Below are 13,955 nucleotides of genomic sequence, written 5' to 3' on the forward strand. Positions count from 1 at the left end.
TGCACAGTCATTTCTTTCAGCCCTTTGCTCATTTGCTGTCTTCTTCAAGGATGATTTCTGCCCCGTGAATGATTCTGCTACTTGTAGGATCTCTGGAAACAACTTACTATTGACCCCTGGAGAGGATCACAAAGGAACCCAATCCTTCCACTGATCCAGATCACTGCAAATGTTTGTCATCCGTCAGAAACCACTTATGAATAACCAGGAACAGAGAGTTTGAGAAATACAAGTCTAACTAAAATGCCTCATCTCATATCATTCACGAGGCAGAAATAATTGCGGAGGAAAACTTAATAAACTCCACAACAGATTATTTTAATGTGGGTGATGACCAGTTTATTTTGAATGGGTGAAATACTTCGGCAAAATTAAATGTGAAAGATTATCATTAAGCCTTTAACAACTAACATCACTCAAATTTATTTAAGATGGAATGTAGGAAGAGGACCATAGTATTTTCAATTCTCAAACCTATTCTGCCAATATAATAGATTGCGATCGATCTGTAATTTAGCTTCATTTGCCCTCTTTGGTTACCTAATTCTTAATATCCTCGTTTAACAAAAGAAATCATTGATCTATGCTTTTAAAATTTCAAAGCAACCTCTCCGGCAGCTAATTAGGGAAGAGAGTTCCAGACTCCACTTCTCTCTGTGAGAAGAAGTGTTCCCTGATGTTACCTGAATGGCTTGGTTCTAGCTTTAAGATGAATCCCACCCCCCACCCACCCCCCCCCCCCACTCCCTTGTTTTGGACTCCCTACCAGGGAAAATAATTTCAATCTGCCCTATAAACTCATATAATTGACTTAAACAGCATAATTACAGACAGTCTTCTAAATTCGACAGAATGCATTGTTAGTCTATACAAATTATTCTCAAAATATAATTATTGCAAACTGTCTATTTCTTTCATGGTACCAACTATAAAGCATTTTAAAGTTTATTCTTAGGATGTGGATGTGATGAGCAAGGCCAAAATTTGCTACCGATCCCTAATTACCCTTGAGGAGGTGTGGTGAACCGTTTTCTTCAACTGATACAATGGTGTGGTGAAAAAGATAACGTTGCACAGGGAATTTCAACCCAGAGGCAATGAATGAGCTGGTTCTGTATGAGGAGACAGTTGTCTATGATCGGGATTTGCTGCCTTGGCGTCATTTGGTAACTTGCCTCTTTCTGCTTCTCTCTAGGCGAATGTTTCCAAGTTACAAGGTGAAGGTTACAGGGATGAATCCGAAAACCAAGTACATTCTGCTGATTGACATTGTGCCCGCAGATGACCATCGTTATAAATTCTGTGATAACAAGTGGTAGGTTCCTGAAACTTGAATCTTCCAGTTTTACCACTTTCTACCTAGTACAGGGACGGGCTTTTCATTCTTGTTTGTGGGCTAGGGCAAGCTGTGGTTTAACAAAGAAACCGCCCCTATAAATGACCAAATGACACCGCACAGAAGGAGCACATTCATTCCATCATACATGTGGCTATTTGACCAAGAAGGAAGTCATAACTGAAGCCAAGCCCTCTGCTGATTGGATAACCACAAATGATTATTGGGCATCAGGTGCTACTGAACAATAGTCAATTTGTCTCGTTTCCCTGCTCTAGCCCTAGAGGAGTACAATTGTTTTCTTTTTGTAGCTTTTATCCAAATCCTTTGAATCCGTGTTTGCTGTCCACTCGGCAGTCAATTCCAGACCTTTTCAATGTGTTGCATGGAATAAATTTCTCCTCCCGTCTTCTTGATCTTTTGTTGCCAATTGTCTACAAATCGATCTCCTTTTGGTATCGACTGCTACAAAATCACAGTACCCCTCACAGTCACCGAGTCCACAGGACACTTTTCACAACTTCTCATTTTGTACAGGATGGTGGCTGGAAAGGCGGAGCCGGCCATGCCTGGCAGGCTGTACGTCCATCCGGATTCACCAGCGACGGGGGCGCATTGGATGCGACAACTTGTCTCCTTCCAGAAACTGAAGCTAACCAACAATCACCTGGATCCATTTGGACATGTAAGTGAGCGGACAGGCAAAGACATTTGACCTTTGCCAGTTACTTAATGTTGATACCTGTGAAAGGCGGCCCAGGGAACTCATGGCCAATTCCCCTCTCAGCGAGCGTATAATGTCCACCATTGGTTCTTCATGTCATTGCCCAGGCTGTTACTGGGGTGAGAGCAGCCACTACTGTCACTGAATTGTTATCAGCTCTTTCATTGGCTATTCCAAGCATCAACCAACTCAATTACAGGAGTATTTCTAAAATGCTTACTTCACTGCAGCACCTTTCACAACCTCAAGACGTTTTGCTGCTAATGGGGCACCTTTGAAGAAAGGTTACTGCTTCAATGTAGGAAACAGGCAATTTGTGCACAGCACAATCCCACAAACAGTGACATGATAGCAACCAGATAATCTGTTTTAGAGATATTGGATGTGGGATAAATAATGGCCTGGAGACCGGAAAGAAATCCTTCAAAGTGCAATGGACTTTTACTTTTATCTGAGAGGGTGATGGAGGTTTGGTTTAACTTCCTAGCTGAAGCCCAGAACCTCCAACAGTGTAGTGCTCCATTGAAGCACCAAGTACATGCTGAGGCCTATGACCCAGGTGAGACCGACCCAGGTGAGAGTGACCCAGGTGAGAGTGCTACCCCTTCAGCCAAGGCTGTCAATACTTACATCTCCAGTCATGAACTCTCCACGCTAGTGGAATTACATTATATACATTTTAAATGTATAATTCAGGCCATTGCTTTAAGTCCTGTACACATCATCATTTTGTCCATGACTTCCATCTCCACAGTACCAACACTTTCTAGATTCTTCTTAATAAATCAAAGCTAGCTCCTTAACACAACCTCCATTGGTTCAAGCCTGCAGTTCCATCACCTTTCCAATTCTGCCTTTCGCTTGCATGTTCATTCAAAGGATCATTATCACAGGCACTTTATATTAGTACGCTGTATGTTGTCACTGTGTAATTCTGTTAACGGCATTGGCATGGACTTTATATTAATACAATTGTAAGCAGATAAATGTCCTGAAGCAATCTGCAATCTGTATGCACTTCCACCATGAAATTACCCGTGTTTAATGTAGGAAATTCTTTTACCTCATTTATTAGCACAGTTTAAACCATCTATTTTCATTGATTAAAAGCTTTGCTAAAATAGCAGACAAAGGAACTTCATGAGTTGTTTTAACTATTTTCAAACCAAATTTAATCTCAAAGTGATGTACTTAAGGGGTAATTCTACAATCTTGTACTTGCAGGGTGTGGATTTGAGAGGCTGATATAACACTACAGAAAGAATTTAAATTGATACTTCATGATTCACATCCTCAATGAACTGCACAGACTTTAAACTACTTTTGAAGTTTAGTCCAGTGGAATGTCAACTATTCTGCACAGCAAGATCCCACAATGAGAAATAACCTGCAAATTTGTTTTGTTAGTGTCAGCTGAGGGATAAATAATGGTGAGGATTCCACTAGAGTTATCTGCTCTTCTTCCGGTCATGCCCCAGGATCTTTTAATTCCACCCAAAATTACAGGGTTGTGAGTTAATGTCCTTTCTCCTGTCAATCCATACTTGCTCAGTACAACGCTAGAATGTCAGCTTAGCATACATGCTGAAGTGGACTTCTGACAATGCATACGTGTGGTGTCACTGAGATAAATTGCTAGGAACCCTGAGTTTCCAACCTACACTGCTGCAAAGTTGGGGGCTAACTCCGTTATGGACCATTATTAATGCCCAACAGTCAGTAATAGACATTAGAATGAAGAAAGTAAATCAAAATACACCTTGATCTTCCCTTTGGTATGTAGGTTGCCCAGAGAGGAAATCATTCTGGACCAGAAACAATAATCTTCAATTATTCATTTTAATTCCAGTCAGCACCACTTAGACAGACACTGGAATTTTACGATTTAAAGTCTAACCTCACTCAAAGCCCCATCTGCTGAATAAAAACTTAAATGAAACCAAACCACATCTTTATAAACAAGCCGTCATAATGGAGTTTGCGGGAGATAAAACAGGGAAAGTGGGACTAATATCACAGGCATGAAGCTATGAATAACTTCTTGAGCTGTATAATTTGAAAAAGAATATCAATTGGCAAGCTATTTGGAAGTTATATTCATCTCACAGGCAGTGGAAATCAGTAAAGGTTGGGAACTATTACGGCATACCTCCTGACGTGACCATTCCATTGCGCTCTTGACTAGCTCATTCTCCATAAACCAGCTCATCCAAAATTCACAGAAAAAACCCAACAGGCATTGAAGAAGAAAGTCACTGCAGTTTTTTTAAGATAAAGTAGGTTAATCAACTGTGAAATACTGGAAAGTAATGGCGCTAAAGCAGCTGCGTGACATGAGCAGAGAGCAGTCTGACATAAGGGAGCCCTGAAGTGCCGGTCCCATTGTATTTTTTCTAATTTGAGCTCATTAGGTCTTCAGTCTGTAAGGCGCAAGCTTAATCTCGTTGTCAGAATCACTTGTACCATTTATAAATGATAAGAAAGGAGTGTGGTACAGAGGAAGCAAGCAGACGTCACTCTGTCGTCCAGACCAGACCTCATTGTGCCAAAGAAAAATGAATGACACAAGAGCACATTCTTTTATTCATTAAACACTTCTTAATGTGATGTGTGCAGTTAATGGCACCAGTTATTGGTTACTTACACTGGGCTTGGTTCTTTATTTCAGCTGTTTTTAGAGAGCACACTAAATGTGCTTTAAATGAAAACAATTGTATGGTTCAGACAGTTTATCAGTGAACAAATATGGTACTGATTATAATTTATTAATAGATGTAAAGAGGAGAGCAATCGACTGGCAAAGTTCATGCTTTCCTACTTTTTTATGTGTGCTCTTTTACCGTGAAATGGTTAATGTCTGCGTAAAAATGTCATATACAAGAACTCAGCATTTGTAGTTTGTTCAGTACTTGGATGGGAATGTTGCTGATTGATTTAGTTGACTATCAGTGGGGCAGTTTCATGCAATAACTTACATTTCAAGGTGCCTTACAGAAAGAGTGATGGACAGTGACCAGGAAATCCTTATGAGTTTTTTAATTGTCTACACTCACCAGTTAGTCAGATGAGTGCATTATCCTCTGAGTTAAACTCCCTTGGTCATATCCTGCATTGTCGAAGGTCTGTTTGTTTTTCTTCACATTGAACCTTTTAGCTTGAGGGGGCATTCTCAAAATAGGGAAGTAGCAGCTCCCTTTGAGATTGGTGGCAGCTCTCTTTGAGTGAACCAGTTGTTTTCTTCTAATAATCTTTTGTGGTTAGTTTTCTGGTGCTAGTCCAATTCAACTTCACAACTTATCATTTGAATTTATTATTTCTGAACTGTTAGTTACTAAAGTGTACTGAGACCACTTGTGTTTCTGTGCTAACAATATAAAGCACACAATTTAGGACAGGTCAGAAGATTTGTCTTTTAAAGATAGGAACTTCAAGATCAATTGTTTGGGTTTTAGCAGAAACAGATCATAAAAACTCAGTTTTGCACCTTTCTGACCCCTACTATGTTTCAGGGAGGGGGTGAATGTGGGTGTATTCTCCGTCCATTCCATCCCACGTCAAGGACCTGTGTTGTGACCAGAAGAATTCCTGAACTGTTCTGGCATGTCCACCATCTGCTGATTTCTTGCCAAGGTTGGGAGTGAAACTGGCCCTGGGGTGGATCAATTATTTTACTGGGCATGTAAGACTCCCATTGGGAGCTGAGTTTTTTTCAGGTAGCTGATTCTTTGGGTTTGTTAGGACTTTGGGAGGACCCTCAGTGGAGTGACTATGGGTCACTATGCCTTGGTGGATGCCATGAAGCATTCATGCAGATGGGAAATGGATTTTTTGGCTCATTCCTTCACAATTTAACTTGCTTTTCGTGCTTTTGCTTTTGCATTTGCTTTTTTTGCTTTTGCTTAAGTTGCTTTTGCTAATTGTGTGCAATTCTGGTCTCCTCACTACAGGAAAGATGTCAAGGCTTTAGAGAGGGTGCAGAGGAGGTTTACTAGGATTCTGCCTGGATTAGAGGGTATGTGCTATCAGAATAGGCTGGACAAACTTGGGCTCTTTTCTCTGGAGCGGCGGAGGGGTGATCTGTTGGAAGTGTATAAAATTATGAGGGGCATAGATAGGGTGGACAAGCAATATCTTTTTCTTATTATTGAGCGATCCAATACCAGAGGGCATGCATTTAAGGTGAGAGGACGTAGGTTCAGAACAGACGTGAGGGGTAAGTTTTTTACTCAGAGAGTGGCGGATGCCTGGGATGCGTTGCCTGATAGGGTGGTGGAGGCAAATTCATTGGGGCTTGGATGGGCACATGAATGAGAGGAAAATGGAGGGATACGGGCATTCTGTAGGTAGGAGGGATTAGCTTTGTTGGCACAACATTGTGGGCCAAAGGGCCTGTTCTGTGCTGTACTGTTCTATGTTCTATGTTTTCTTATTTTCTCATACTTCAACATACCATTTCCACTTTTCCTGTACCACGTTCATTGGATGCAAAGTCAGAGATGTGATTTGCTGCCTCTGGATCTGTGACAATGCTCATTGGATAACAAGTTGGTTGGCGAACCATAAGTGGAAGAGGGCCAATTCATTTACTGCCTGTTTCTGCTTTTGGAAAAGGGTGCTCTGGTTGGGGAGAGGAACATAGAAAGATGTACGAAAGACTTGATTCATTGTAGAATCTTCTATTTGCTCTAAGGGAGGCAAACAGCTGCCAAAATGCTTCATGTCCAACAAATCACTTTTTGAAGTGTTTCCCTGTTGTGATGTAAAACTATGGCAGTGAATCTGAGCATAACAAGGACTCACCCCAAAAAACTAGATGATTTATTTTAGAGATCTTTAATGCAAAATTAATATTACCAGGACAATGAAACCTCAGCACTTTCTTTAGAAATGTGCCACAAGATGTTTTACATCCATTTGAGAAAACCTCAGATAAATTCACTATTACATTGGAGTGTCTGTCTATTGTGCCTATTCTCTGGGGGAAGATGAGCCCACATTCTTCTGAGGTGAAAGCACTATCAGCTGAGCCTTGGCTGATACCTTAAGAGATCACTGTCTAAAGTCAATTGTCCATTTACCATACACTGAATTTATGTTGGCTCCATTGTCTTCAATAAGGATACAAATATTTGTGATAAGGCTGGACTTGTAACAGAAAACATTCAGATAAGAGAATGCTCCTCTAAATTACCTTTTTGCCTTTGTAAAGGAACCCAGGCTCTTGAAGTGGTCTCGTGCTGCTAACATTCCAAGCATTCTTTGAGCTGTTGTCCCTATTGCTTCTCTGGAAGAAATCAACAATAAAAATGAAGGTGACATTTAGCACTTGGTTTTGTTATCGAGCAGTGGGCCTTGAGCTTAGTTTCCTCGCTGACTAATCACAAGGAAAAGGATTTGAACCCCACTCCAGCCTCTCCCAGGCAGTGAAGTGCAGAGTATGATAACAAAATGCTGGGCTGAAATCTAAGGTGAGATGCAAGAAGACATAACAGGCCATTAATCAGAGTAGAATAAAAGCAGAGGTGCTGGAAACACTCAGCAGGTCAAGCAGCATCTGTAGAATGAAACAGAGAAACAGCATTAACGTTTCAAGTCTATGTTAGAACTGAGAAAGAGAGAAATAAAGGAGCAGAGAAGGTGGGGGAGGGAGGGTAGAACAAAAGGAATATTTCTGACAGGGTGAGAACAAATGAGCCAATGTGGCCTTTAGAAGCAAGTTCTGTTCCTTTGTGTGTGTTACGTGTTGCTGAAGGCAGGATTGTGGGTCATGTTCAGCAACTCAGTCTGGACTTATGGAGAGAGAAAAACTGAGCCAGAATCACACAGCGCGACAGGCAGAAAAGGCCGGTTCTGGCACAGACAGAAAGAAAGTGAGTTACCTGAAGTTGGAGAATTCAGTCTTGAGGCCAGAAGGTTGCAATGTGCCCAGCCGAAAGAGGAGGCATTATTCCTCAGGCTTGAGATGGACCTCAGTGTAGGCGACCACAGGCAGAGAGGTCCGAGTGGGACAGTTGACGTTTCGGTCACATGTCTTGTTATTCAAAAATTCTGGAATCTGATAACGTTCTGGAGAAACATAAAGATGGTCTCTGACAGTGCAACAGTGACTTTGATTTCAAGATCCCAAGGGGTTTGTACACACAAAACAAGCTACTCATCATGTATCAAAGACTTGAAGTGGATCTGGGAGAGCTCTCAAGCAACTTCTCCACATGGAAGAGGGAACTTGCCTTTGCATAACACTTGTTAAAAACTCCTTACTATATTTTGGTCAATGAACTCTAAGTTAGTTATTGGTAAAAGATAAGAGGGCTAATTTGTGCACAGCACCGTCCCACACCTAGTAATGGAAGATAACCTGCTTTTAGGGTCAAATATTGAACAGATATAATAACGCCTATTTGTTTAATGTTCACCTGAGATGGCAGATTAGCAATTGGTTTAAAGTCTCATTGTGAAAGACAGCACTTCTAATGCTGCTGTACACCCCAGTATGGACCAAAAGTTTCAATGTAGGTTTTCTACTCAAATCTCTGTCGTGGGACTGAATGGTGAACTTTCTCATTCAAAGGTAAGGTTGCGTCCAAGTGAGAGCAACAAATCAGATCAGGTTTATTATCACTGAGGGGAAGAAGCTGTTCCTAAATCATTGAGTGTGGGTCTTCAGGCTCCTGTACCTCCTCCCTGATGGTAGTAACGAGAAGGGGGGATGTCCCAGATGGCAAGAGTCATTAGTAATCGATCTCGCCTTCTTCGATGGTGGGGAGGGTTATGCCCGTGATGGAGCTGGCTGAGTCTACAAACCTCTGCAGCCTCTTGCGATCCTGCGCATTGGAGCTTCCATACCAGGCTGTGATGCATCCAGTCAGAACGCTCTCCACAGAAATTTGTAAGAGCCTTTGGTGATGTACCCAATCTCTTCAAACTCCGAATGAAGTAGCACCGCTGGCGTGCCATCTTCATGATTGCATCAATGTGTTGGGCCCAGGGCAGGGTAAATCAGAGCTTGGGTCACAATATCACGAGAAAAGGGAAACCGGATTCTGCCACCTGACCCCACCAGTCAATGTGATCTTGGCTAATCTGCCCCAGGCCTAATTCCTCACATTGGTCAGTGCTGAAACTGCATAGGTAGAGGTGCAAGACTGGAATGGGTCCTTGAATAAAGCACAATCAGCAAAAACCAGTAACACCTGTGTAAAAGATCAGAAGTTTATTAAGTACAAGATTATATACACAACAACAGGCAAAAGCTGATGAGTAATTCACAGTCCTCGATCCCTGCAGCTTCTTGGAAATGGGTGATGATATGTCCACTCTATTCTGCTCTTCCTCCCATGTGGTTATTAAAACACTGTGAACTTTCTAATGTGCTCAGCTTTGTCCTTCAGTGCTCAGAATGGAGTCACTCAATGTCCTCATTGAACAGAGCCAGGAGACACAAGGGACTGCAGATGCTGGAATCTGACGCAACAAACAATCTGCTGGAGGAAAGCAGCGGGCCAGGCAGTGTCTGTGGGGAGAGAGGAAAGTCCTGATGTGAGGTTTCCACCTGAAACGCGACAATTCCTTTCCTCCCACAGATGCTGCTTGACTCGCTGAGTTCCCCCAGCAAATTGTTTGGTGAACAGAGTCTACTTGATTTCATTGTCTCTAGTGGTCAAAAATGTCACTGTAGCTTAAGACCCTGTGTGACCACTGAGTTCCATCCAGGTCAGCACTCATGGTAGTTCAGCCATTGTTAACCACACCAAGACCCTTTGCCTTCTCAGCAATAAATCTTGCAAATGTTTATTTCATTACATAGAAAAAACACCATCCCAGTTTCTGTTCAATTGTTTCTTCTTTTCCAACACTGCATTCACACCTGTTCCTACCCCATTCTCCCTGCAGACCTCCAATCTCATTAACAATTGCTCATACTCCCTGATCTCTGCCACCTTAAGCAAGGTTTTGGTCTGGTTTGTCTTTATTTGCAAGCTTTCTAAAAAGCAAACAGTCAAGTAATTGGACTAATGGTTATTGCACAGAAAAACAACTTTAATGAAGAGATATTTAGACAGCCTCTCATTTCTGCAGCATTCTGTCGGGGAAATAGGAAACCAAAGATTCTGATCTCAGCTCACAGAAAGCACAGGGTATACATGGTTGCATATTAGCTCCACAATTCTCTAATTGCTTGACTTAATTTGCTAAGCTACCCAACATGCCTTAAATTTTACAATTATTCACAAGTAAATGATTCGGAGAGAAATGTTCGAAACCAGAGTCATAGAGCACGGGAAAAGGCCCTTTGGCCCACTTGTCCATGCCGACCCGATCTAGTCCCATCTCCCACAGTGGGGTGAAAGGTCCTTTGAATATAAATACAGAGAAAGGCAGAAAAGATTTCCTAAAACATTTTAAATCTGATGAAATATTTATGACGTGTAGTCACTTTTGCAATGTAAGAAATGTCCAAGTTAGTTTACACACAGGAAGCTCCCACAAACAACAGTGCAATAAAGGACGAAGATCTGTAGTGGAAGTGAAAACACTAACTGCTGGAGACACTCAGCAGGTCAGGCAGCATCTGAAGCGTCAACTCTGTGCCCTACCCACAGACGCTGCCTGACCGGTTCAGTGTTTTCCAACAGTTACTGTTTTAATTTCAGATTTCCAGCATCTGCATCTTTTTTTTAATTTTCAGTTGTTGTGGAAATGTTGACCAAGGCGCAACTATCGGCCAGGTCAGGAAGACCGACTCCCCTTCCCTCCCTGGAGATAGTGCCCTGGGATTTTTTACCTGAGCAAACGGACATCTTGGTTTAACATCTCATCGCAGCTTCGGCACCTCCGTAGGGAGACGTCGGGCGGCGAGACCAGAAATAAAACCAGATGGAAAGCAAAATGAAGCACTGCCTTTTCACTTGCGATCCCTGTTCAGAAGAAATCCCAGCTGCCCTATTATTGACCAACGTTGTGATTGCCAAAGATTTCACAGCAGATTTCACTCCTCTTGATGCATCGTTGAACCCGTGGGGCAGGGCGCCCGTGGATGCTCCCCACATCTTCAGCTGTAGTGTTACAGACAGGGGGATAAAACTATTAGTGGTTGATCATTTGTTCATTGCCAGGACCAGGACAAATAATTCACTAAACAGCATCTTCCTGTTAATCTCGCCAACTCTCATAATATATTTCACCCCTTTTCCACAGATCATTTTGAATTCCATGCACAAGTACCAACCGAGACTCCACATCGTGAAAGCAGACGAAAATAATGCATTTGGTTCAAAAAACACAGCCTTCTCTACCCACGTATTCACGGAGACGACATTCATTTCAGTCACATCGTACCAGAATCACAAGGTAAGTTCTTTCTCATGTTCTCCCTCTGGCCTTTATTCACTCCCGGTCGTTGCGTTGGTACAACCTTGGGGCGAAGAGTATTCCTGAGAGTTGTTCCTCTCCTTACTGATTCTAGAGTGGATGCGGTTCCAAGGTAAGTTTTCCGGAATGTGTGATTGGCCCATCAGGTCAAGGACGAATAGGCGTAGTGAGAAACAGGTGATTGTTTCAGTCTTTGAAGTCAGATGGAAGCTGCACCAACCTCCGAAACTCTCCCGGTGGTCTGTGTCTCCCTCCTCGGTTACATGAAGCCCAAAGGCCCCTGAAGCCCCTGTTGGGTTAAGGGAACCCGTTGCAGTGAAGTAGGTGGGGTGTGGAGGGGAGTCTTATTTGCGCGTTTACCTTGAAGGCAGGACTAAGACTGTCGCTCTCCGGTCTGGTTCTTCCAGCCATGGAGGGAGTGAGACAAGAGGCGGAAATGGCAGCGTTAAGCTAACCCTCTCAAATCAACCACCTGGTTACCCTCTTTGGCTTGTGGTCGATTTTTATCAGGCAAAGCTCCTCTGAATCTTCATGACGGTGGTTTGCGAAGTTAAAAGTACTATATAGAGACCGAGCTATTGTTGTTGCGTAGAGAAAGCGGTCAGTTGAAGTCTCTCTGTTCACTGTGCCCATGTGCGTTGACAGCGCGACGGCCTGACAAACTCGGTAAAACATCGGGTATCCTGTTCACAAATCCACAAGGCTGATGTTGCATTTCAGTTGCATATTTCCATTCATAGAATGCCGTCATTGCTGGCAGGCTTCTACTCATAACCTATTCTTAATGACCCTGTGAAGACAGGAGTAGGGCGCCTGCTTGAACCAGTTTGTTGCAAATTGTCAGGTTATTTGAGAGGGTCGTTAAGGATGAACATCATTGCTGTGGCCTGGAATCAACTGAAACTTTCATTTCAGAAGCCAGTGGCAGAGACAGATATAAGTGGGGGTTTCTGGCAGGGTCCATCACCACAAGCATTGACTGGAAGTCTAAAAGGGGAGGGTGGATTTGAGTTCCGCACTTTGAGTTACATTCACTGACAGAATCATTGTAAAAGAGGCATTGTATATACCTTATAATACACAGCTTTCAAGGTGTTCCTTCCATTGACTTCATTATGGCATAGACCACATACAAATCATCTGGTTAAACTGAGAATACAGTTGTCTTTTCAAATGATAAGTTAAAGATCCCATAGTCCAATTCAAAGAAACATCTTGTACCAATTACAAGATGGATGGTAACAACTCACCAAGTCTTCTACTGCTGGTAACTCTCCTGCTGAGGTAAAAGGTAAATGGGCAGCGGATGGATGGGAATACCACCTCCTACCTTCCCCTCCAAGTCAGAGATCCTGTTGAATTGGAAATAGATCATTGCAACCATCATTACTGGTTCAAAGTCCTGGAACTCCCAAACAAACAGCACTTTCACCCCTCATGGGATGCAGAGTTTCTGGAAGCGGCTCACCTTCAAGGCCAATAACTACTGGCCTTGCCACATCCCTTGCATGAATAAGTCTCCACAGAAGCCTATCCAATATTCATTTTTATTATTACATTTAACAGATTGTTGTTAGCATTGCTGTTCATGAGGCCTTGCTATGTACAAGTTGGCCACAGGGTCACCTTCATTCTAACAGTGACTACAAAAGTACTTAATTAAGTAAAAGATCACAGGATATCCTGAAGTCATGAAATATATAATACTTGCCTAATTTTTTCAGTATATTGTAAGGTTACAAGGGATACTAAATAAGGAGAGATTATGTGAAGAGCATAGTTTTTCCTATATTGGGGTTTTCTGTGTGTGGAAGTGTTTCCTAACTACATTCCTGAAAGGGCTCTGCATTATGGACTTCGGCCTCTAACTAGATTTCCCAACCAACAGAGGTCATTCCTTTCCATCTATCCTATCAGTTGGCCCTAAGTCTTGAAAAGTTCAATCTAGTCACCCTTAACTATCTAAATTCAAAGAATACATTTCTAGTTTCTAATCTCTCCTGATCATTCTGGTAAATCTGTGCTGCATTCCTTTCAAATTCAATTTATTCTCCCAATGGTGTGATACCTAGATTGCACACAATGTGCAGATGTGGTTTAACCAAGGTTTTGTTTAGCTGGAGCATAACTTGTACCCTGATTCTGGTACTCCTGCCCTCTCAATATAAAGGTCAGTATTTTTTTTGACATTTTAATTATTTTCTGTACTTGTCCAAGACATTTTATTTGGACCTCCACTGTTTCTAGTTTTTCAGCATTTACACTGTTCTGTCCTTCTTGTGTCCAAAGTGAATGATCTCACATTTGCCTGTGTTGTAAACAACTTGGCATAGGGTGGCCCATTCGTTCAATATATTAATCACTTTGTGGTTTAGTGCTGTTCATTAAGCTAATTTTGTATCATTGTCTTTCTATCTTGTCATCTAAATCATTTATAAATATGAAATATGACTAGTTTCTGCCTCAAAACAGACCTTTGCAGGACTTGCTGATCTGAATATCTGCCAATTGTTCCCAGGTCAC

At 42.1% G+C, this 13,955-nt stretch overlaps 1 protein-coding gene across 1 annotated transcript in view; it reads left to right on the top strand.

Annotated features, from left to right (window-relative positions):
• The window catches only part of tbx4 (T-box transcription factor 4), a 61,104-nt gene that overhangs the window by 33,077 nt on the left and 14,072 nt on the right, over window positions 1-13,955 (top strand). Inside the window, exons 3-5 of the mRNA XM_052035275.1 lie at window positions 1,196-1,315; window positions 1,874-2,021; window positions 11,259-11,411. Coding sequence (XP_051891235.1) covers window positions 1,196-1,315; window positions 1,874-2,021; window positions 11,259-11,411 — 421 coding nt within the window. The remainder of the gene's footprint in view (window positions 1-1,195; window positions 1,316-1,873; window positions 2,022-11,258; window positions 11,412-13,955) is intronic.

The sequence above is a fragment of the Pristis pectinata genome, chromosome 21 (genome assembly GCF_009764475.1).
Source record: "Pristis pectinata isolate sPriPec2 chromosome 21, sPriPec2.1.pri, whole genome shotgun sequence".
Taxonomy (NCBI): Eukaryota; Metazoa; Chordata; class Chondrichthyes; order Rhinopristiformes; family Pristidae; genus Pristis; species Pristis pectinata.